Source organism: Varroa jacobsoni, unplaced genomic scaffold (genome assembly GCF_002532875.2).
Source record: "Varroa jacobsoni isolate VJ856 unplaced genomic scaffold, vjacob_1.0 scaffold_736, whole genome shotgun sequence".
NCBI lineage: Eukaryota > Metazoa > Arthropoda > Arachnida > Mesostigmata > Varroidae > Varroa > Varroa jacobsoni.
The window spans coordinates 86,270-111,291 of record NW_019213638.1 but is presented as its reverse complement, the minus strand read 5'-3'; the positions used below and the strand labels follow the sequence as shown (position 1 = coordinate 111,291).

Below are 25,022 nucleotides of genomic sequence, written 5' to 3'. Positions count from 1 at the left end.
ATTCAGATTATTACGAGCAATACGTTGGTTTCCACTAAAATGTGCACACATACACATGTCAGTCTGTAGACGCAAGACACATTTAGAATTCTAAGCTTTTCATTTCATCCTATAGCTTGTCGTTCATGGTGTACAAAAAGTTCAGTGCCCCATAACTCTCGTGAATACACTAAGACCAAACAAATTGATTTCAACGCAACAGCTTGTTCCAGATCCAGGCCTGTTAGCAGTGAACCTTAGTTGCTAAGCCGCAAGGCTAGTACGCGCTTGCCTACCCAAAAACAGTTTACCTGATCACGATCGTAGGCTGATCCAATAATACCATTGATCGGAGCTGGTCCTCAACATGAAGTTACATATGACACCCCAGCCTATTTATATTTCACAGATTATCTTCCACTTCGGTTTCCGGTATTTAAGGCTGCGATGAATAAGTGCGAACTGTGTAAATCGCGCAGAACGCTGATCTCTACATTGATTTTACTATCATTTGCAGTAGGTTAGAGCTTCGCGAAGACCTATTACCTACTTCTTGGCGGGCAGTACCTTAGGCATTTATACCTAGAATAAAGTTTGCTTGGGTCCCCCAGAGACCGTCGGGCTCATCGTTCGCTATCGGCGACAAAGTGAATTGTTCGGTAGCCTGTTTACGATCCCTTGATTCGACAAAGCGATAAGGTTAAGTGTACTACTTGTGTCCGTATGTCAACGGAAACAGTGAATACAATTGTCCATGCTTGCCACAAAACTGCTTATAAAAAAAAAAAGCTACGCGAGGGCACCACAAATGTCCCCCACACTAAGCACAAGTGTAATCTGGTTTGGCTAACGAAGGTTAGATGTGATTGAATGAAATTTATTTCCTGTTCAAACTATGACATTGATCTAAACGTTAGCCAAAAATTGTCCCCATTTTTGCGGTTAAAAATTTTCGATTGAAATTCATTCAGAGAAAGCTTGAGGCTATACACTGCAAGACTGATCCTCGTTCAGTGAAAACTTTGAACTAAGATCCTGTGAGGTTGGCGGGTTTTATAAAGAAGGACAAATTAATTTTTTTCACGATATATTATTCTTCAAAAATTGATTTTTTTTTTCAGCTAAATAATTTAAAAAATCAACAGTTTAACTAGTTAGTATTTTCCATTGAAACGGTCCTTCCTTTCCCTCCAATTACAATAGGAAATAGCTTGCACTGTGTTCAGTCTTCTACAATAACAATAATGATAATAACAGTGTCGGCTTCTAAAAACATAAACGTAAAAGCAAGAAAATACCGAGCTGTCGCTTTAGAAATGTAGATATTCAGCGTCAAGTGGGTACTATATCTTTCCTATGCTGCAGTATATGAAATTAAAACTGATCTTACTGTGTATAGACGATAGCCTGGACAAAATACACTTCATGAAATAGGTTGGTGACTTGGAAACGATCAAACAGACGCAGTAATTTATTTAAAATGGTTGTGAGAAAAGTTATATAAATATACAGCATACGTTGTCATAAGCCATGATTTTATATAAAATTGAACATATTTACCAAGTCCATTAACGGACATGATTAAGCTACACAAGCTAAAATATATTGCTTTATAAGTACAAATACGACCCTTATTAGATCGTTGTTGTCCTGGCATTTTGCAAGTGAAGGTGAAAATCGTACACTACGAAGTTTTTTATGATATTGTGATTGACACTGTTGTATCTGCAGTCGCTTTTAGCGTTTCGAGGTTTCAAGAGAAGTTTTGCGCGTATGAATGTCCTATATGCTTTCGTCCTTATGCTTTCGCATGTAGAGCACAAACGCTTGTGTTATTCCGAGGGGAACAAGAAATCGTATCATAGATATCGCTAAGGCAGGCATGTCTAAGTATTTTCATTGCAACAGATAGCCCCCACATGTTGGCATACGGTCCAGTCAGGCGTCACCATGATCTAATCGAAAAGTCTTTAATCACTCTAAGAAAAATAAAAATCACAAAAGTCCTCATCATTGAGCATTCACCGACCACGCTGTATGTCTCTATCGTTTCCGTACAAAACCCTATTAGCATAACTAATTTGATTGTTTACTGATTTACTATCGTCATCGATCAACCGATCGATTGATCAATCCTGCTTAATCCAGTGTGTGTCTACGCTTCCAGCAGGTAACAAGTAATTACTCTGAGTGATGTATAGGTCAGGTTGATTAGTTCTACTACATAAGCTAATTATTATATTATATAACTACATAGCTATATTTTCATAACCATTGAAGTATCATTTGACTAAGTTTTACGATCACAATCAACCCAACAATCGTTAGTGGTCGCTTGTATCACTAAATTTTTCTTCATAAAGAGAAAAGATTTTTTTTACCTTTTAATTATTTCCTTATAGATACCTTGGCAGTAACTTTATTAATTATAAGTTTCGTTTCTCACCATAAGAACTATCTATGAATAAACTTGTGCCTTACGATAGCCTTGATCGATTCCTTCTTGAGCTAAGTGTTTTACGTTTGTTTAGGCAGTACATCGGGGGCCCAGCCCCTAGCGTGCAGCAGTATTCGAACCCATATGTCCTTGAAGTTCTAGTAAACGCGTTATCCATTACGCCATCATTTCACCTACAGTACAGCAATCGTATTCTTAATATAGTGATCTTTGTTGCGAAGAGCTAATGAAAAATACGACGATAGCTAGCAGGTAGCACCGTAACTACTGATTCATGCTTCTTTACATGTTCTCAATTTAATTCGTTAATCGCACAGTTATACACCACTACCGACCACGATTATTTCGCTCTGCTGTTTTTGCAGACGGTCTGCTTCTACAGGGCATGTTGTCTTGATGGTGTACGGGGGGTGAGTGACAAGGTCGCACTCAAAAGCTAACTTCCCTACCTCCCAGTGACCCCTAAAGAGCCATCCGAAAAAATCAATCCAGGAGGGAGGGCCCTTCACTCGCAAGTGCGTGAAGACGCGCACCGTTCGAATCATAATGTACGGAGTCCAGCAGCAGTATTCCATATTGTTTCATGCTATGACTTCAGCGTTCGGTGACGTATCCTTCCTCTTGTAGTGTTACCTTCCAAAACCATGAACACCAACATGGCAATTATACTCACGAATCAATATCTCAGTTTGTGTACCCGTTGCAAGTAAATTGTAATAAAAAAAATTCGTTGTAATAGAACTCCTTAATTTAGAATTATATATATTGTACATTTAACGCAAACATTTCGTAAACGTAGGCGCTCTTTCGTTTCAAAAAAAAAAACATTATTGAATTTACCTAACAAGCACATTACTATTATTATCATTATTGTTATAGGGATCACGTCAATCCCAACCTGTTTTGGTAATGTAGAATTTTACGAAGATTCAGCCATAATATTCTGGCAAGAGCCACCTGACGTCCGTTACTTATATGCACTTTAAACAACGCGGAACTCAGTAACACTCTTTCAGTACTTCCCGGCTATCAAAGGACGGCACTCGGTTGCTTTACTGCCGGTTGTAAGTCCTGAAGAGCACCAATAAGTACTCCATCCTCCATATTGTCTAAAACGCATTTGGCATTTTCTTCCGCTGGCGCCATAACTTATCTAATCGATCGCGACTTCCACCAGTATCAAGCAACTGATTAAATGAACACATTAACGGAACAAAACGTAGACTAATGGCAAGGTTCTTGACTTGTTTCTTTATATAGAGTACGAGTAAGTTATGCACTAATTTATAGTACCAGCCAGTTCGTAGAGCAAAGTACTTAAACTCACAAGCAATAGCTTAGGATAGCCGACCATTCTCCGCAGCCACGTGCTCGTGAAACCGACGAGATGCTCGTGGTATCTACCTCACCACATGCATCGTAGAGCATAGAAATGCTCAACAGCTTCCGATTAGATGAAAAAGTCTGAACCTCGTAGCTTCGCAGCCCCTTTGAAGGACGCAGCAGATATCTTCAAGCTTTTTTGAAGATGAACACGTTGTACGAAACAAATTTAACTGGCGCTTTGTACAAAGGTAAAAACCTGGGGATGGCCGTTAAAGACAAACCCGCTATCAGGTTTTCGACCACTTCGAAATGCACAACCAGTGCTATGGAACTAGGTCGTAGCGCCACCCAGATCTTTTTGATTTCACCCGCGGCTCGTGCCTCCAACAATCCAAAACAGTGAATTCATGTCGCTTAAAAGGACATCTCCGTGCACTTTGCCGGTATAGAAACTTATAAACTATTCTTTGCCCTTGTGGATCACCAATTCGACCAAAGTTCGCACTCGTATGACTTAATACTTTAACCTGAACTCGCTAGGTACCGTGTCTTCATACGCCCGCGGTCAATATCAGCAATGATTAGCCATGTTGCAGAAATATGGGTTCAACCCTTCATCGGTAAGCTGCAGTCTACTCCCAACTTGAACCAAGTCAACAAAGGTTGGGAAGCAGTTATCTCCGGGTCCATCCGAAAGTCGTTGCTATATCCCCTAAGCAATGTGTCTGCGCCTAAATAAGCAGGCGTTGCTTCGTTGTGATGATTTTATTTGCTGTCGAAAGACGACGGACTTTCTCTCTGAACTGCACTACAATTTCCAAGCAATAACGCAAACTAGAGGCTGTAGCGAGGAGAAGTTCGTTGGGTTGACGAGTAGGCCTTTCAAACATGTAACTAGTGCCCTCGCTTTGGACAACGCTATGGTGCTTTGCTTGAACATCGTCAAACGAAAATTTGCATTTCGTGCAGCCGGCTTCTAAAAAACACAGCCCATTTGTCAGATTAAGCTGAGCGGATCCAGCGCAACATAAATTTTATACTCGACCAGAAGTACACTGGTGTGGCCTTAAGCATTTCCTGACCTTTTACAATAACCATACTGCAAACGTGGCCGCCATCAGCTTCTCTTTAAAAGCTATCAGTCTGTCGAGTTGCCTTAGTTGCGCTAGCTTGGCTTTAACAGCCATTTACAACGCTCTTACCCGATAGGTAGGATCCATAGACTTGAAACAAATCGCTAACTACTCGTATCATAAAAGAGGCCGCGACCGCCCGCCAATCTGAGGCCTATGCACCTCACTCATTCGGATCTTGGAAGCTTCTTTAGCTCCTCGAATCAGCCTAGCCAATGCTTAAACAGTTCGACAAGTAGTGTCGTATCAATTCCGACTGTGCCTCTCGCTCTATTTAGTTCAAGACCGGTACGATCGGGGCTAACAATCCCGGTGGACCATACGGCCTCGCGCATGCTTTCATCAGCGTCCGCATCGTCGGGAGCGCACTGGTAATGAACGAGTGCATGCTGTGCAGGCAAAAAACACTACATCCCGTTCTAAATTTTACGTCACTCTGAACACCTTAATGCATCTTCCCCTTCTGAATGTAACCCCATTAGACGGAGGACCTAAAAGGAGACGCAATTACTTTAGAAGCCTGTTTGTCGACATGCCGGCAGTTTGTAGGATCTCCGTTACCTCTCGCCTCAACTGAACAGCTTCCGTAGTTGTGTTTGACCCTTTCGGAAAATTTTTTATGTGTATGTCTGTACGGATCTTACGGGTGGCCTCACAGTGCCTATCCTTGTACTTAGCTAAACTGCTTTTGGATGACGATGATAATATTGTGTTAATTATCTCTCATCCCAAACGAGCGCACTTCATCCGGTAGGTTACTCCTCCATTGCTGTTGGAGCCTTTCCAATAGCGAATCACAGAAGAGGCAAATAATTTCTCTATTCTGGACGTACTTGAACCATCGGGGAAGCTTTGCCAATGTCACCGGTATACGACGTCGTGCCGCCGAAAACGGCGCAAATTCGGTATAACAACGACACAGTCATTGGGCGAGGTCTTCTCTAGGAGGCCATAGGAGATGGTTGAACGCCAATATTATACGATGAGACCATTGGTCTATTTGGATGCCTAGAAAATATCTCGGCATTTCACCAACCGGCCGCCAATGTTCTTCGAACAACCCTGTTCAATTTAGCATAGCGTGTTAGGAGTCTTGCGATTTATTTCTGACTTACGATTTGCATCGTCGGCTTTGGAAACCTAATTCGACGTCTTTTAAACGTAGCTATTTTTAAAACAATTGATACCGATTTCAACTTGGGTTTGACTGTAAGATAAATTCTTTCGTATGGATGTGTATTTCAGTCTGCAAAAGCTTATTCGAAGCAGACGATTTCTCTTCTATGCTTCATTGTCCAAAGGGCAAGATATATCTTGAATAATATAGTGTAAGCCATCGCAGTGATGGCAGTAGTCTGAGTGAAAGTTGCATCAACGACTTCAAGCCACGTATACTACCTTTGTTAAGTACAAATGTAACCTTACGTCAAGGCCTAGTTTAGCGTTCATCTATTGTTGTTATTATTGTCACTTGCCAAAGACCAAATTGCCAAAAGCAGTACAGTTTCATCTATATTGTTAGCTAGACGTCTGTATTGCATGAGTATGGCTATACGAGCTTCCCTACAATAACGATTTCATTGTTCGTTTTATTATCATCGAATCTGAGGCTATAGAGGTGCACCAGCCTCGCCACAACGTATGGACGGCAACTCCAGCTAGCCCATGGTCGTGCGCATGTACATGCATCGTGTGAATAAAGCAAACGATATGAGCTGACAAAACAACGATTTGATCGGCGGAGCTTGATTGCTTTTTTTTTGAACCTAAATTGCCCACTCTAACTTTGAATTAAATTCTCACTCCTTCAGGTTACTTCTTTCTGGACCAAAAACAAGCTTTAACTTAAAATCTAGCCTGTTTCGTTCTCTGTTTGTCATCTGTAATCGATGACACTCTGACTGTTTTTTGTAAGCAATTCGTATCTTTGCCTAAATAATGGTTGATGTTATTATCATTGAGGTAATCAGCGATGTAGAAATAGCGAATAGGGAATTGACGCTATCGCTGTATGGCGTACATACAAAATAAGACTTAGGTATTTCATATATTTATAGATACAATAGACGAGCATACAGTTAAACAGGCCCACTCGTACATTTGCTGCCTACAGTTGGTCTCACGCTCGAGATCGAAGTGATTAATAACACACTACGTAAAGCACTTACCACTTGTGGTAAATGTACTTACCATTGTCTGTCCACAAACCAGTTTTCCATTATTACGTAAAAATAAGTCTGACCTAAAAGTAATTTCATACATGAGCACGATTTGTCTTGCGCTTCTGCAATACGAACACAGCCTATTCGGGGGCAGAGATGTGGACATCATCGCCTTTGCCTGTTTCAGGGTAGTCTACACGCATGATACGGTTTCAAGGGCCGAGGTGTATGCCTTGTTCCTCCAACAGTGATGCCTGTTATTTCTTTCGAAGATTTGCTGCGCCTCTTCAAAAGCATCGCCGGATACTGTTAGAATAAGTAGATAAAAATCCGAGTAAAACTTGACTCACCCAATAGACAAAAAGACAGAGCCCAGTCAAGTTAATGCGTACGCTGTAGTATTATTATTATTATTATGATTCTGAATAGAGTCTGCGAATTGTTGCCGAGTATGAGCTCTATATCCGCTTTGCAAAGAAATATATCGACCAAGATGGAAGGCTGCTAGAACTCAATGTCTCAGTATACAGCCTTGACGATACTTCCCCCGAATGAATCAATGTTTATTTTCATAAGAAAACCTCACTGTGCAAAATTTTTGCGGAGCTATTATACTATTTTGAACTATAATGTTCATTCTTTTTATAAATCCCTCACGTTTAAGCATATAGCATTGCAAATATATGCGAAACGATAATATTAAATAGAGACTGATTCTGTTTTATAGTGTTTTCTATTATGGAAATATGGTTTTTCTCTATGGAAAATTAATAATTCAGGCAACGACTAAAGTTTATTATCTAACCGCTTTGGTAGCTAAGCACGTAACGTTTAGTTAATGATTCTTTATTTGGACTAAGACGATTGTGAATATAAATGCGTGTTTATTAGAAAGATATAAGTGAAAGAGGCCAGTTGGGGGACTGCGCTATCCAATTCTGTAGAATCAGCTGATTACTGTCAGAGTTTTCCGTCTCAACAAGGAAGAAGCTGTTATTTTTTTCCTCACCGAGAATGTGTCTCTCTAGACACACTTCACAGTGTATTTAGGCTAGAGAATGCATTTGTACGATCTCGTGTCGACTGTTATCTTCAAATGTCACAAATGTTTCTACAATCATTCATTTATTTTTGGGTCAGCTAAAATATATTCAAAGGGTTTTTTTTTTTTTTATTTTATTACAAATGCATTATATCCGGCCATAACAAGCACCGAGACTCTCGCCGAGAATATTCGTCTCTTGTAGTACACGTATCTTCATTATACTATAATGAATTTTAATAGTACTTATTGTTTGTCCTATTACGACTTGATGTCAAATTTTGTTAATTTGCACAAAACAGGAACAATTATTTTCCATGTAGTATAAGGTTCACATATTCTAATATGATTAACCGTTGAGCCTTCGTGACCGGCCTCAATCTGACAAATGACAGAGTCCAACGTTCACCTGTATAAGTTGAATATTATAACAGGTAAATTCTGTGATTCCAGCTATCGTCGCGATGTAACAAAGACCAAACTCTCTCTCTGCGGTCATTTTGAATGGTGCGGCGGCGGCGGCGGCGGCGGCGGCTAAGAAAGGACAGCAGTAAGATAAGGACTAAAAGAGGCGAAACATCGACCGATAACAATTCGAGTCCGCTTTTACACCCGTCTCACTGTTATACGCTAGCGCATTGGCTTTACGCGTTTAAACATCATTTTGACCCAGTGTACATCTCAGTGCAGGGTTTGTCAACCCGAAACGAATGTATCGCATGGCAACAACCGACACGGTGAAACACGATATTGGCGTTGTCTCTGGACCCCATTATGGTCTGGGTATAGGAATCGCTATCATAGCACGCAGAGTTCGCAGCATGCGGACTGCTGAAAATCCTTGCACTTGGCAGCAGGATGTCTAGGACCCTGTCCAGGAAATGACTCAGTTCATTTAATGTTTAAAAAATCAAACCAAACGAAGCTGTCATTTACTGTTCGACTTAACCGTATTATTTTCATAAAGCACGGCACAAATGTACTAGCTAAGGGGGCATTTGGTGACGCCTTAAGTATCAGTGTTTTTAAAATTGATCCTTTTCTGAAAATTAGATCGATCAGATCAGTCTGACAAAGCAAAAAAAAAACTAAGAGTAAAAGAAAAATAATTACCATTTGAAATTAACACATAATTTCATGATTCTACTAGTTGACGCACACGCTATGAGCATACATTGTTTTAACTCGCCTCGTGGTGGCCCATTCATGGGGGGGGGGGGGTGAGAATGCTTTCACTTCTAAAACTGGTTGGTCTAGACTAAAAAAAATCGGTCAAAAATTGATCCGCCTGATAATTCTAATTTTGATTTAAAGTTGAATCGTTTTCGTATTCGTAACTTTTGAATAGGTTGTTGACTTCATCGCTTGAGATATTACCATACTGCTCGCTTAGTCTATACATTAGTCTGCTTTATATACAATGTTGCATACGACCTTTAAACACGGTAGCCACACTTTATAATAATGATACAAACTTTTAAGGTTCTTGTATAGGTGCAAGGAATGAAGAAGTCAGGCGAAATGAATAACATGTAATTCAGAGTCATAAGAACTAAATCACTAATGGCTTCCATCGTTCGTTTGATTTAATATATACGGTTGTTTAATATACTGGTTAGCATGCATGTTTTACAACAACAGAGACGATCGTACGATTATCGGAAGATCATTGACTTTCAGCCTCAATAGCATCCCGCTAGTCTTTGAGATAATCTTTGACTAAAACTTTGTCAAGCGCCTTTATGAACGTATTCGTAGTAGATGCCAACAAACATGTCATATCATTCAAGCAGAGAATATAAACTATATACTGAGATAGTTGATCTTCCCGCTTCTTAAATAAGGCAAATTATTAGAGTTACGTCTCAAATTGGAAAAAAATACTATAGGCCATCACTGCTCTTCACTTACGAGCCTTTTTGGTATCTATCACCATTTTACCGAGGGACAATAAACATGTGAGTATCTAAAAGTTGCCCCCCTGAACTGAAAAATGTGCCTGAGTTGTAAAGCATGAGAAAATAAACAACCATCTAACATAAACCGTGAACGGTGATTATCTTAACAGGAATACCAGACTGAAGCACGCAATCAAAATTTTTTTTTACTAAAAGCGGGACCTTCGGTCTCTCGAGACTTCAATAGTGAGTACTACTACATGTTCCTAGCAATGGTTCACGATTAGAGATAACTTGATCCAGCTACGTTTCTACACTTGAGCGTATTTATAGCCCTAAGGTGTGCAGTAAAGAATAACTCGTCGAGATTCGTATCGTAATTGTGTTTTGACAGACAATTGTTATTCTCATTTTTAAATTCCGAATTGCTCAGCTGATTCGTATGGAAGTAGGCCAGCCCAATACACAGTAATCTGTTATTATATACCACCATATGTACGGTGCTGATGAAAAACGTTAATATACAGTTGTTGCAAGTTATTCTTCCAGCTTCTGTTGATCTACCGTCACAGTCGAGAAGCTACTCCGGTTGGAATTAATTTTTAGTACTAATTGTCCGACGATAAATTAAGCCAAAAGTACGCCAATCTTTCAACTGCATATATATATATATTGGATCGAATAGTATATTCTCACGATTTTTTTCTTATGAATAGAAAACACCACGTCTTAAAGAGGCCGTAGAGGTAACTGCCCCGTGAACTAAAAAAATGAAAATCCGCCGGCGCAAAATGAACGGTGCCACGAAACCTCCCATTTAAGACCCGGTTTGGATAGTACTTACCGTGCGTAGCCTCGCGTTGTCATGGAACAGGATAATTTGGCCTCGTCTGTTATGTCTTTTCTCTCTTATAGCCTGGTTGACCCAGTCTAACTGGGCCGATTAACTGTTTGGCTTCTAAAAAGCAATTCCCTTCGCCAGACGCAAACCGTATTTTTACTGGACCCGGATCTGATTTCCTTCACGGAGCCGTCCATTCCAAACTCTGGAAAAATTTATCATTGTGCCCGCGTGGCGCTAGGTACTGGATGAGACGCTGACAAGCAACGTCAAATCGTAATTCCTTGTTGGATTTAGAGTGTTTAGGGTTCCCGAACTCCAAATTTCTGTGCAAACCCAAGAAATTTGAAAAAGCCAACGTTTTCAGCCGCTTCCCAGGTAGTTGTTCGTCCGTTTTCTTCACAGGTGCCTTCAGGTGGTCGTCATAAAACCTAGATGGTCGGTCTGAGCGGGGGTATCCTTTACAACCCAGGCACCGCTTTCGAACGTAGCAAATCACTCCTCAGCAGTCGTTTCAGCGATGACGCCTTTTCCATGCATAAGGCAAATGTTCCGTGCTGTATCAGGCTTGACGAAATACATAATATAGACAGTGTCGAAAATACACTTTTTTATTCCTGAAACATCTACTTTTTAAAGGTTTTCCGAGTTACAGTCAAAAAGCTGTCAGTTCGCATCACAGTAATAGTGGAAGCGCTTTCAAGCAATATATAGAAAATAAATAGCCCGTTAAAGAAAAGCTAAGCTTTTGATATAAAAAAAAAATTCATTAACGAACCTAGTATATATACAACCGATGATGTTCAAGCGAGTGTTCTAACAGCGAGTACGTAATAATTATGTTGTTCTTTTGCATCTGGCCACAGACGTGTAGATGAACAGGATTGGTTGTCAGACAGTCATTGAGAAAAGACAGATGGCCTTTGATGGCTATCGATGTTGTTGAATACTTTAACTAGTTTGGCAAAGCAGCCATATCGTTCGCCTTGGCTGGTGCATGGCGTGCCCATGCATAGCGCGGCTAGATTATCGAAAAGTTCAAAGTTCCCAGTTTCGCTGCCGCGACACAGATACGCCGGTGTCAACATAACTTTGAAACCCCGATAGCACCCACGACTGAAGAAACGATCAGAGGAGTTCGTTAAGCCAGAGACAGACGCGAATATTGTACCTAACCTGCAGAGTTAGTTACAGATGAGCTGTCCATTTCATCCCACTGCAATTTATCCCATCAATAGTCATTTCGCTCGCCAGGTCGTTTACCCATACAAAGACGTACACTTCTTCTTTCTGTCCTTTTAAGTTACTAACTGCTGCATTTTTGCCGCCCTCAGGCGGCCGTTGATGTGTTTGTGTCATAGCAGCTTTCCAATAGACTAAGGAATGGAGCAAACGTTAAGATCAATTTCCTCTTCCTGGTATAGGGTTTTTTGTATCGGAATAAACCTATTTGTGACAGGGGACTACATGAATAACGTCAGAAAGCGATGATTCCGACACGAATACTAACTCGTACGTTGATAGCTGGTGCTAGCTCAATGTATTCCTTAACTTGTTTTATAACTCGAACAGTTCAGAAACCAGCTCTTAACGCTCGGCAGAAATAGAACGTGAAAAAGTTAAAGCTTAATTAATTAGTTTTTGGGTCACGCCTGCTTAGTAGGTAGGGTGTTCACTGTATGTGGAAGCTAAGCGCTGACCTGATTGCAATTTGTGCTGAGGCTCAAAGAGATGTTTCAGAAAAAATATTTTTTTGCTTGAAATGCCACTTGATACGGTAGTGGCAGCAACCGTAACCGGTATCGATTCATACGCATGAAGAAACACCTTGATGTTAGTAATGGCGGCCGTAACTACTGCAACAAACATCATACACTGCACATCTGTCTGCCCAATAAGGATACAGGCACCGTGGGTCCGTATCTCTTTGATGCAATGGACCGGACAGCATATAACCAATGGAAAGAAAGATGACACAGAGTACCTTATATCAGATTTGACACTTCGCAGTGTTAGCTTGCTTTTTGCGGGTTTCGACGGAGTACTGAAGTAAACTCAGTTGTGCCGTGGGGACCCCCTTGCATGATCCTCATATTAATATCTTATGATTCAGATCTGGAGTGACTCGGTATGTAGTGTATGGGCGCTGAGAGTCAACTGAAGGTTAAAAACCTTTTTTTTAGTATGTCACAAATGCAACGTTAGGACGAATGCTTCACTTTTCCAATCAAAATTTTATTAAGTGTCTCACTTTATTGGCTATAACATTATTTTTATGTTTTTCACACGACTCAAACTGCGGTTGCAGCTATATAACTATATAAAGGTTGCAGATCGATAAACGGGAAAAAAGAACAGAATATTGCCGATCAAAAAAAAAAACAGGCACAGCATATGCATTTGCATGTCAAATTTCTAAAACTCTAGAAGAGATGATTTTACGAACTACTAAACGTAGCTTTTATCCAATATCATCAACAGCGACCCACAAACGCGACATCTAGCGTGGTATAATGAGAATGTTCGCCTCCTCTACGTAGCTGCGGATCGTTGATTTCATTGGTCAATGGAACTGGTTGACGTTGGAGCATGCGGAATAGTGGTGTCTGAAGAGAGAGTTGTTGCCGTTGTAATCTTTCTGCTATCGCAATAGGAGACTGCATCATCGAAGTACGAAGAGAAACTAACTAACAAAAGAGAATCTCTTTGTCAACACAGACCACGCCCAGAGTTGATATAGCGTCAAAAGAGACGGTCTGCTTCCTTACGATTTCAAAAGAAACACAAATATTGCTCAACTAAAAACAGCATACAAACCTAGTGACACCTGATTCTCGATAAGCACGATATAGGCAGATGGTTCCGACTATGCTTGGGCGAAGCTTCCAGACAGTTTTTCCTAAGGCTGTTGGTAAAAAGTACCATAGAACAAGTTCTTTTCGAATCGCTTGCTATATAGGCAAAGATCAGTGTTCGCTGGATCCAGGCCTGAGCAACTGGTAGCGCATATACTGGATCAAGCAACAGTTGCCCCTTTTCTTCAATTGGAAAAAAAACCTCACCTAGCTGAGAAGTTGGTGAAAGATGATGAGATCTACAGAATTCAGCCATTCTCGATCCTACTTCAAACACGTGCTCCTCGTAATAAACGTAACTTAAGTCGATGATTAACATTACGCTGAAAGCTAATACTGTATATATTGCAACGCCATGATGAAGAAATAAACATGGCAGGGTCTTCTATATAGTCTCGATACGATTTGATCGATATATTTGGTTAAACTCAGCCTTCAAGATTAAAGACTAAAAGGGCTATGCTGAATTTTAGTCGGCAGAGCATCCGCAGACCACTAAATCTAGATCGGCCAAATTCTACAGCATTTCCTTCTTGTTTCTTGTACTTTGTCGCTCTAGGCTAACAGAAATAAGTTTTACAATTGCGAAAATAATCGATATAATATAAAAGAGATACGTTTAACTTAATCATCATAGACATCTCTGAGATATCAGTTCTCAAAATATCAGCACAATTTATACAAAGGTTATTCGCGTGTATATCGTTTTCTTTTAAAATTTACGGTAGAACTATTCAAAATTAAATAGAGGGCTACGTCGTTTCTAATTTTAGAAATTACTCTATAGTACAAGCAAAATATTTCTATGACATTCTCTTTAAACAGTAATTTATCTAAGAACGCCAGCATCGGATTGTGGTCTTCGTATGCAGTGAGTCAATCGCAGGTAAAATTATAGCTAATCCGAACAAGATCAGCACGTTAGTTTAGTCTTCACCAAAGAAGGCGGACAATGCAGAAGGGTCTTATTATACTCGTTGTTTATTTTTTTTTTAGAACTACTTTAGTGCACGATTCTTTAATTGTCTCACGTTTATTTTTTTAAACAGTTTGTTTGTAAATTGATTAATTATTTCGACTTCTTGAAGTGATACCATGCAGCTGCCTCAGGCGTCTTGGCTTTAAACATGAGAAGTTAATATTTGCCTCAGGCAAAACGCGTTTTGACAAAGGTACTTGAAATGGAATCCAATACGCTGCTTTTCGTTTAGGCAGCTTTTGAAAAGATGAATGGCATGCAACAAAATAGCGTCCTCTGTTCCGTGCGTCAATCTACCAAAGCCTTCCGATCTATGACAAGAAAATGTGTATTTTTTAGGCCATAGCTTAATAAGTCTTCTAGTGTTTTTGAAACAGAACTTAGCCGCGTACCATTTTTTTTCTAAAAGAATGCAAAACGGCTCATTACAACGGATCTACCTTAGAAAATTTATTTACGCAGGTAGAACATAAGTCAAGCCGGCAAGTTGGAAAGGGATCGTCCTAATCAGGATAATACCTGTACTTAACAATACAGATTGGCATAAGATAGTAAACAGCAATTAAATTGAGATATGGTAAACAAATAAACGCCGACAAAGATTATGGGAGTCATGCTTGATAGGTAGATGAAGTTCACATTATGAACGCTCCCTTCATCTTGGTTCTTAGTATGTTCTCAGTGCAGATAGATGTAGTGTTGACAGCCAAATATTGAATAGTTATATTCGAAATGGTTAATTTAAGCGCGTTTACATAATTAGACCAGATAATCTGAGAATTGCTTGTTCACTTTACCCATCCGAGATAACAATTACCGATATTGCAAATCATTCTTTTATTTGGTCCGTGGCCCTCCATCTGCTCGAATAAAATCCCCCAGTTGGGCTAATGTTACCAATTTGGGTGTTCAATACGCTTTTAGATTGAAACAGAAACCGTAATTAGCGTATATATCGATACTCTTAGATCGTAAATGCAACAACCAGGCGATCTCTACGTTGATCATGTCGGGCTTTTCCTCAAATAGGAAAACGTTTATGAAATGAGTAATGAGACTCTTTCTTTATCCCTAGCAAGGTAGCTGACTTCAGTTACGTGCTATGCCTACAAGTCATTTTCAGAGACGCCTTTTTCTCTCTCGCCACAGTGAACGAACAGGCCTTTATCGTGAGTTCCAAAGTGGTGGCGGCGGCGGCGGCGGCGGTGGCCTGATGATAACTGATTCGGTTTTAATCAACGACCATGAAAAAAATAGTCACATATTTCTGAAAACGATCCAAACTTGAAGTGCAAGCTAGTTAGCTCTTGGTGATCATTCAAGCCGCCCTGATCTGGTAGCTTTATTTGTCTTCCGAGAAGAAAAACGTTATAGATGTTTGGACCGTTTTATGCAAAGATTTCTTTGTAGCCGCCTTTGCCGTTCTAAATAGGCATCGCCTTGAAGGAACTCTTTGAAGCTTTGGCTAACGACAACAATATAGTATGCATGCAACATAGCTTCTTTCTAAAGGAAACTTTTGATGAGGATAAGAAATTCCTATTGATCTACTGCAAAGCAGCGCGACTCTGCGAGCTTCCACCAAAAAGAAAAAAATCCTAGATGACGAAAACAACAACATTGAACCTTATATAAAGAGAACAGGGTGATTCTGTTTGTGCTGACAAGTCGTAGCTAATCGACCACTGATTTTCTGTAATGATGTAATATTAGTTGACCATAAGCAATATTTTTCTGTAATCATCTATTTTGTTTATTATTGCATAATGTAGACTTTGAGTGTTTTCTTTGTTGTTGCTTGTTGATTGCAGTCATTCGTCAATCGTCATTGCGAAGTAAAGGCTTACGAAGTTCTATCGTAGCGATGGTGAACTTAGGATCACGTTTCTACATAAATAGGTGAAACAAACTCTAAGCGTGACTGGCACCGGAGGTACATAAACTAATAATTTTTCATAATGGTTCAATCGTCACGAAAATAATTTTCGACAGGTACGCCTAGCTTTTCTTGAATCTTCCTTGATTTCTTAAGTTTAAGCGTCACTAAATGATAGTTCCGGAATAAAGCACAGCTTAAAGTAAGACTTCGAATGGCTATAATGGTCATTATATTTCTTCTTCTTCGATCCAAGTCAAATTTAATGAGTCAAAAAAAAAGCCATACGTTCCTTGTTGGCTATTCGACTGCATGTAATTAACCTGTTCTTGGGAAATTAGTATTTCAATAGCTAAAGCAGGTGTCTAGCAGCTAGAACTATCGAGTGCGTCCATTACTATTCGTAAAATATTAAAGAACGATGCACGATCGATTGTAGCGTACGACACGTTACTATATATTTGGTACCATCGTACTGCGATGACGATAAATCTTACTTTGCGTGGAGCCATAGTAAATATACACACGGGGTAAGAGGAGGAAAGGGTAGGAGAGAATATTTTACATCCCCTGTACATCGAGCGTTAAAAGAGTTATCTATTGTCGACAGATTATCTGAATGTTGTTATTGTTGTCATCTGTAATGCTCAAGATGCCATTGGATATTCGAATTGTGGTCGACTCACGGTTAGCATGTAGCCGCTCTTCGAGCCCGCAGTACGGTCGTCTAGACGACGGCCCATGTTCTTTTCTTCGAGGCACCGAAACCGCTTTCGTTTTTCCCGACGTTTCACCATGAACTTTTCTTCCCCTTGCCCCTTTGAGGGTTTTATTTGAACTTCTGCGGTTAGCGATAAATGCCTAACCATCCTAAAGGATCGAGTGGGGCATAGCAAATTTAACTGCTATCTGTATTACTAATTTGTTCTGCTGCCGTCTATTTAATGTGTCGAATTATCAAAGAAAGTTACACAATACATCTTACAGTATTTGAATATGGTACATCAGTTTTGCTTGTGCGCCAAATTATGAACTAAAGTAGCTGGTTTGTTCCGTTCTAGATATAAATTAGATTTATTTCCAATTGATAAGCCAACAATCCGGAAGGTTCGGATTTTATAATCGCGTCGACTGCTCTTTCTTGCCACCGATTGTTTTCGGCTTTGATTTCTGATTTTGTACATTTAGCATTTTACAATTGCCGCTTGATCGCGTTGGTTGTGGTCATTCAGTATTTGCGTGTGCAATGCATGATTATACGCCGGTGAGCAAAGCTTCTGTTACTGCAAGAATACGAGTGAGGTGCTGCTCGCGGGAACGCCAGTGATCTACAAGGCTGTTTGCCCAAGGTGCATCGATCTACCTGTTTATGCGTAGCATTATGTAGACATGTTGTTTCAACCTAAAGAGCATTGATCGTTAATGGTCAAACTAATTTGTACTAAGCTACATTGTAAAAAAAAAAAAGAAAACTATCTAAAACCATCTGTCCGATACACTGCTTCTTAGATTTAAAATATAATTGTGTTTCGTCGGCCCTTTATAAAAATAAATAATTCATCCCCTTAGCTTTTAGACGCGAACTCAATGACTTGGGACTGACACGCGAACGAGTCCGCATTCCGAGACCTGTGAGCAGTGCTTGTCCTAAAAAATTCTACCCGTGAAGCCATCGTTTAAGCGGAACTCGTTGTTTATATATGCACATAATCCCGCCTCGCACAACTTGTATCGGTTCTTTTTGAGAACTCTATTTATTTTATGTGGACTCATGAACATCAGAGTGGCATTGCACTATTGTTGACAGAGCAACCATAGTAATGTCCCATCCAGCTAAACCCTTCTTCCTACTTTTCTAATCTAATCTCACAAATGAGATAGTTGTGACAGTTACGAAAAGTATATTTCTAGCGGGTTCTAGGGCCATGCAAACTTGCCTTTATGGCGCCAATCAATTTAGACATTTACATTTGCATTTGTTTTGCAGTAACATTATTAGAGACGTAAGCTAGAGAGCTTCAAATAGAACCTGAACTAGCTTGCTTACTTGCTAAAGTGCTTAAGAGACAACTGATTGTTCCATTGAAATTATGCAGGGTGTTCTGTGAACAATATCTAAAGAATCTCCTATTACTAAGTTTCATTGTGTACTATTTTTCTTTCTGTTTTCTCAAACTTTCTTTCACAGACCTAAAGCAACCTCGAATCGACCAGGTCACAATGCTTCCCTTTTACTTTACTAATAATGAGCAAAGGGCCCGTACAAGGAGCAAAATGTATGCTCATTGTGATATTTAACATTATAGAGTTTACCTGCAATAAATCCATAGCATTGTTATGTTGTATAAGTTTAATATGTAACAGTTAAGTTTTACGTACAATATTCGTGGGCTGAAATTCGTGTGAGGTGCTCATTTAATCGACGTTTCCTAACGACGCTGCTTGATCAACTTAATCAGGTCCAATCTATTTGAAATATGAATTTGAACTATGGCAGCGAATGGTATGACCTACAATACGCTAAAGTTCTATGCAGGTATGTTGTACCCACAATCTTTCCGCGGTATCAGCTGACTAATAAATACTGTTAAAATATCCAGAGAACGTATCGCAAAAAAGGCGTTTTTCCTTACGTCCTGGAGGCACTGGGTCTATTTTATCTGCTCACAGTAGCTATCTGGGACTGTTAAAATCACGAATGGTATGCTAGAGATAGATATGTAGACTTGCGTTTATACTGGCCGGGAGCCCACTTGTTAACGGAGTGCTACAGTGGTTACTGCTCATATATTCCGTCATAGAAGAAAATGCGTAATAGGTAAGAAATAATAATAATAGCAATCATAGAACAACAATAATGAACGTAATTCCTCGAACGATCGCATACAACCCATGGCTAGTATGGATTTTTTCCTCCCAAACGAATATACCCAACCGTGATGATGACGACAAATCATTCGTACCGTTATCATGCTCCACGAAACACTGCTGGTGGACCTCACGATGAGTTCCTACAGACACTATCATTGCAAATGAAATATGGATGTCATCAAGATCAGCTCATGAAATCACGACTGAACTGTACGCAAAGACAGTTAACTTATCTTTGAGCTTTTTAGGCGAACTTGCGGTGTCCATGCTACACGATCCCCGTTTGACATTCACATTCATTTATCGAATTTGCTCGAAATTTTGTTGTTATAAGCTACCTTTATGGACTATTGTACATTTGTTTTTGTCGGTGCTATGAAATTGTACGGCTTTTGCAACCTGCCTATCAGAAAGAGTGGAGGGGTTAGTTAGTTTAACACATGATGAAATGTTAACTCGATTTAGTGTCTAGCCAGTGGTTGGTATGGCGAAGTCAGAGGCCTACTTGAACAGCCATAACAAAAATAAGCCGCTTTTTCTACGCAATGAAGCTCGGCACAAACCTTTGTTGTTTCCGTTCATTAAATGTAAAGCTCCTAAGCCTTTTGTTTCAGTCAGGTGGGGTGGTCTAGTAGACAGTGCATGTGACATTGGGAAATCGGAATTTCAATACAGATTTGCTTTACATCTAAATGCTGATAAAAAAAAAGTGCTGTTCCTTCGTTTTTAAGTTGGCAAGCTTTAAACTGATTCTGTCACATGTATTTCCGATAGGGGTTGTTAATTTGAAGCTTTACAAAGTGTTAGATTTGCCAAATCCTAGGGAGATTTTCAAATACTCAGCAGTGAATAGCTCCGTTTATCAAAGTCATGCTGTCCTTTAACTAGTTGGATACCTTGAGAAACATTGCAACAACAACAACAACAACAACAACAACAACAACAAATGTGGCTTCAAAGAACTTCGCAACAAAGTATGTGTATTGTTACATGATCATTTCAACTTTAGCAGCCATGCAACTCTTTTAAGCCTAAACAGTATATGCTTATTCCTAATTGGAATTAGCCATATAATACGAGTTTAATAGATGAATATGGTATACGCAAGTAAGGTGTAATTGTCCATTGAACAGCTCGTTATCGATCAGCGTAGAAGAAGGCTCAACTCGCCAGAAAAAAGCTCAAATTTGTTTGGGCCTCGAGTTTTTTTACTAGCTCTGACTAAAGAGCGATATATTGCATGCTTGCATCCAGACGTGGATATCGTAACTAATGTACGTTGACCTCTTCCCGTTACAGACGACCGTCCTCCCAGGTTGCTGACATAAATAGCCACCTATTTGGTAGCTTCCCGTATCATTTACGTTTTCGTTCAGCCTGAGTCATTCGTTCATTGGTGAGTTGCGCTCTCCGGCTCTTTGTTTCCGGGTGATCTCCGCCGTAGCCCCAGTGGTATCACCCGGCGGAGGCAATCGTTCGCGCATCGCAGAATGCGCATGGATATGGACGAATTGTGGAACCTTACCTCGAGCGAACTTCTAGGAGATCTGCCATTCCTGGGCCAGTTATTGAGTGCAACCGGGAATGGCAGTGATACAATTCTGCCAGCAGACAACATTTCATTTACGCTCAACGATGAAGGTAATACCGAGAGTCCTGAAAGTGATAAATTATCTAATTTAATAAGGAGATAAAGTTCGCAGAAGAAAGCACTATTTCAATATGATCATGGGGCACGGACATAGCACTTTATGACGTGACACGAAAGACGTTATCCAGAAAATACGTGGGGGGGGGGGGGTAGGTAGGGACAGACATACCAATTACGCTAAAAAAACTGAGGACATATATTTATAGGAACTTTTGTCTGCAAAGTATCCTTTATTCGCATAGATTCATAAAATCGCAATTCGAGCGGTAGTTCTTCACAGTCACCTTTATTTTGAGCCAATACGCTGCTATGTGACTTTTGCATTTCAAATTCACGTTGGGAAAACAATTGATTTGCCGTACTCTTCCATCTCTCAAAAGATTTGCTATTGAGTTACTATTTCAGAAACTTATATTTAGAGCTGCAAAATTAAAGATTCTTTGCCTTCACATTATTCTACTCAGAAATCCACTCGGATCTTCCTATTGCATTAGGCCCTAAAACTAAATAGAGCAATGCATAAAATTTAGTACATGAAGTCACTCTCAAATTCGTCAATTAGTCATGATATACGTGGGCATAATACTTAAATTGTTGAGTTTCTAAGTTATATGATCAGAATAGTCATGGATTTGATAGGAACCGTCTGCAGTGTTTGGCTAGGATACGTATTAAGCCTAGAAGACTAACTGCTTTTATAAAATACAAACGCGGTATTGTCTTCTAAAACCATTAAAAGTACCGTTCTGAAACCATCAGCGACTCACTCGAAGATGTTCTATGGTAGAACTCATTTGAGCATTCCTGGTTCGCGTAATAAGGATCTGATACGGTAACAAAAAGAACTTTGAGAATTAGAATTAAAATTTATATCTCTTACACGTTTTAAGAAATAATGCTCCTCAAACTGCATTAAGTTCTTAGAGGAGAACTTGCAGTGGAGATTCATATAAAATAGCATTAATTTAAAAAAAAAACCGCTGAAACCTTGCCAATATTATTTTGGATAAGCTTTCAGTAGACGATTGTAGGAATTTATTCGGGAAAAACAGAAATTAAGAAAAACTAATAATAAACGCGGGCTCTATCAGTGGCAAGTCATACTTACATTAGAAGAAATATAATAATTGAAAAGGTCGACTCATCAATTAATAGTTAGAATGTAGTGGTATTTAAATAAGGGTGAGTATTTAACGACGTGGAATTAACATAAGATAGTAAGTAACAATTTTTCATCGATGTGCTGTCATTCCAGAGGAGTTAAGTTATATCCCACTGGGAAAGCATCTTGAGACGTACCTGGCGCCGCCTGTATTCACTCTAATCTTCGGCGTCGGACTCATCGGTAACGGAACCTTGATGCTGATCTTTCTCCGGAACAAAGCTATGCGAAGCGTACCAAACATCTATATCATGTCGCTATCCCTAGGAGATCTTTTCGTTATAACTGGTAAGCACCCCCCGAATAGTTAGCTGCGTCGAATAACTGCCCTGTCTACCTCCGTTTGTTGGCTAGTTCAGATTTGTTTGTTTTTAGTATGGAACTTGACGATTTCAGGGAAATAACATTCGTGATGGTTTTACCATATAAATTCATTTGTTACTGAATGCTTGTGAATTTGGCCCAGGGGCACCTGGACGAAATTTATGCCGTTTCTGTGCTAGCAGTGCCCATCAGAAGCTGTTAGTCGCTCTTACTTTACTTTTTTGTCATGTATTTTTGGTAAGGTGGATCGACCAGTATGTGGAATTATTAATTTTCTACAGCGCCATTACTTATTAGCTTCAAATTGTTCGAGATATATCTATCAGAAGTTATGTGCCATTTTTTCTATACTACTTGCAGTATTATAAGCGTTACGTACGTCCGGTGTCATCGTTAGACATTCCATCGGACAGCTGGTTCACAGTACGATATGAACTCTGTCTACGTGTGGGTTCGAACCTGGACCACAAAAGGTTGAGCTAGGATACTGCATCGCCTGTACTAGTTGTACCTTACGCTTCCATTTTTTAAATTAGCTATCACCTATCGATACGTGTTTCACGTTAGGAATGTTTACAAGATTTCTTTCGAATAACTTCGTTTCAATGACCAGTTCAAAAACGTGTATAGATTCAACTGAGCGTATTTCAAACGATGACAGTTTAATTGTCGAGCCAAAGATGTCGATGGCTATTGATTACTAGGAACTATTTCTATTCGACTTAATCGTTTTGATAAAGCCGAAATGTTGAGATAATGCATAACATATTTTCTAGCATCCATAGTACTAAATCACAGTTGTACGAGCAAGTAGTTCGAGAACGATGTTTGTTACAAGCCAAAATCTTGACCTGACGCGAACGTGTAAACGCTTAAAAGAACAGAGCAGACTTTATGGAACATATCCTAGAAAAACCGAGTACCACTCATGCTGTGTCTGATTGGCTCATATTGCTTTAGGAGCGGGCGGCGGAGGGTAGCGACACACGGTAAGCGCGATTATCACTACAACGCCGTTCGGTCACTTTTTCTGTCTGCTACAATATAAACACATGCTCTTTAGGTAACCATTGTGATTTAGCCGGTCTAGTTTTTTGCCCTCTTTTATTTTTCAACGAGGCTAGGCGATGCCGCCTACCGGGTAACACCGGCTCATCAGATTAAATTCTCGTTTCGTGTCACCATTTCACGACGATTAATCTACTAAAAATCTGGGACGAAGATAGTTTCAACTCTTTTTTTTGCTGTTGGCGACCCGGCTATTTGCTAGAGCCTGAAAATGATGTAATGGAAAATTTTTCACGTTAAGCTAGATGCATTTGGAATTTACTTTTAAATGTAGGTCGGGCATTGTGTCAGAGAATAAAGTTAAGATGCTGATTCCCCAACGATGAGTTAGGATGGATAATGTTCAAAACTTCTCGTTGTCGGCTATTGGATGGACAAATATTTCTATCTGACGCCGTAAGATTTCATTTTTGATTACTGTCATTAGGACAGATGCGACGGAAATAGCCTTGGAACCGGGGGAACTAGTTCGCTAAAGTATTACTCACACCCTTCTCAAAAAAGGTATGATAGAAGTCCTATGCTATATTGCTGTCAAAAAATAAATCGCAACACAGTTTCACTCGGCTGGGAGATTCTTATTGTGGTATATAGGCGAAACTATAGAGCAATTACTTTTACATGCCAACGTGTTAACCTTTCGAAGCGGGTTGGTAACTCAATCGAGCCATAAACAGTCACGCAACCCACAAAACTGTAAGTTAACCCATTTGCAAGAAGCAAGGCTGTGTATAGATTAGGATTAAGAAGAATAACGGCTTAAAGATGCATGCAGCGTTAAGTATACATCGGGCTATCTTGCGATGCCAGTCTACTATCAAGTTTTACAATTAGTTTGTTCTTTCGTAAAACAAGGGGGGCGACGATAAAGCGATTATCGAAAGCTGATCTTTTCGTCTTTTAACAACTAACTTTGCTGCAGGTTATAACACAATTCAACCTGATTTGTTTTCCAATAAGGCCAACTACATAGATAGGGCACTAGGGATGTTAGTATCGAAGGTGCGCGTCAATGTTGATCGGTGCTATACAGCCTTGAAGCAATAGCGACCGACGCTGTTTACGTTACCAACGGCAGTCATAATTGATATACCAAACGCGTAGATATATATGTATTAGAAGATATATACATATATCTTCTGACTATGCCAATTATTATTTTTACATAGATTGGATTTAGGGCCGAAGAATACTGAATCGACGCTTCTACCGGGAGTGCGGTAGTATCGTTTAAAGAAGTCCCGAGACATTTTACGTGTTTCCGTCTCCTGCACATCATTAGGTATGTAGGTATTTAAACCCGCAGCTTGAAAAAAAAACGTGATGGAAGAGTGCCGACGAGAAAATGCCCACGTAGTTAGAAAAGCAGAAAGGGAAACGCTGCGTTCACAGATCTT

At 39.8% G+C, this 25,022-nt stretch overlaps 1 protein-coding gene and 1 long non-coding RNA gene across 12 annotated transcripts in view; one reads left to right on the top strand and one right to left on the bottom strand.

Annotated features, from left to right (window-relative positions):
• LOC111263119 (neuropeptide CCHamide-1 receptor) overlaps window positions 1-25,022 on the top strand; it is a 74,520-nt gene that overhangs the window by 30,775 nt on the left and 18,723 nt on the right. For 9 of the 11 annotated variants that reach the window (XR_015312153.1, XR_015312155.1, XR_015312156.1 and 6 more), the window contains 2 exons: window positions 20,720-21,061; window positions 22,327-22,521. Coding sequence is in view for 8 of the 11 variants with exons in the window: in XM_086969459.1 (XP_086825585.1) it covers window positions 20,911-21,061; window positions 22,327-22,521 (346 nt within the window). In the remaining 3 variants the exon portion in view is untranslated. Of the gene's footprint in view, window positions 1-16,484; window positions 16,666-20,719; window positions 21,062-22,326; window positions 22,522-25,022 lie in introns of all 11 variants that reach the window. The other 2 variants (XM_086969456.1, XM_022837954.1) reach the window with 2 other exon arrangements.
• The window catches only part of LOC147753114 (uncharacterized), an 89,132-nt gene continuing 85,085 nt past the window's right edge, over window positions 20,976-25,022 (bottom strand). Inside the window, exon 3 of the long non-coding RNA XR_015312167.1 lies at window positions 20,976-21,076. This is a non-coding gene — a long non-coding RNA (uncharacterized LOC147753114). The remainder of the gene's footprint in view (window positions 21,077-25,022) is intronic.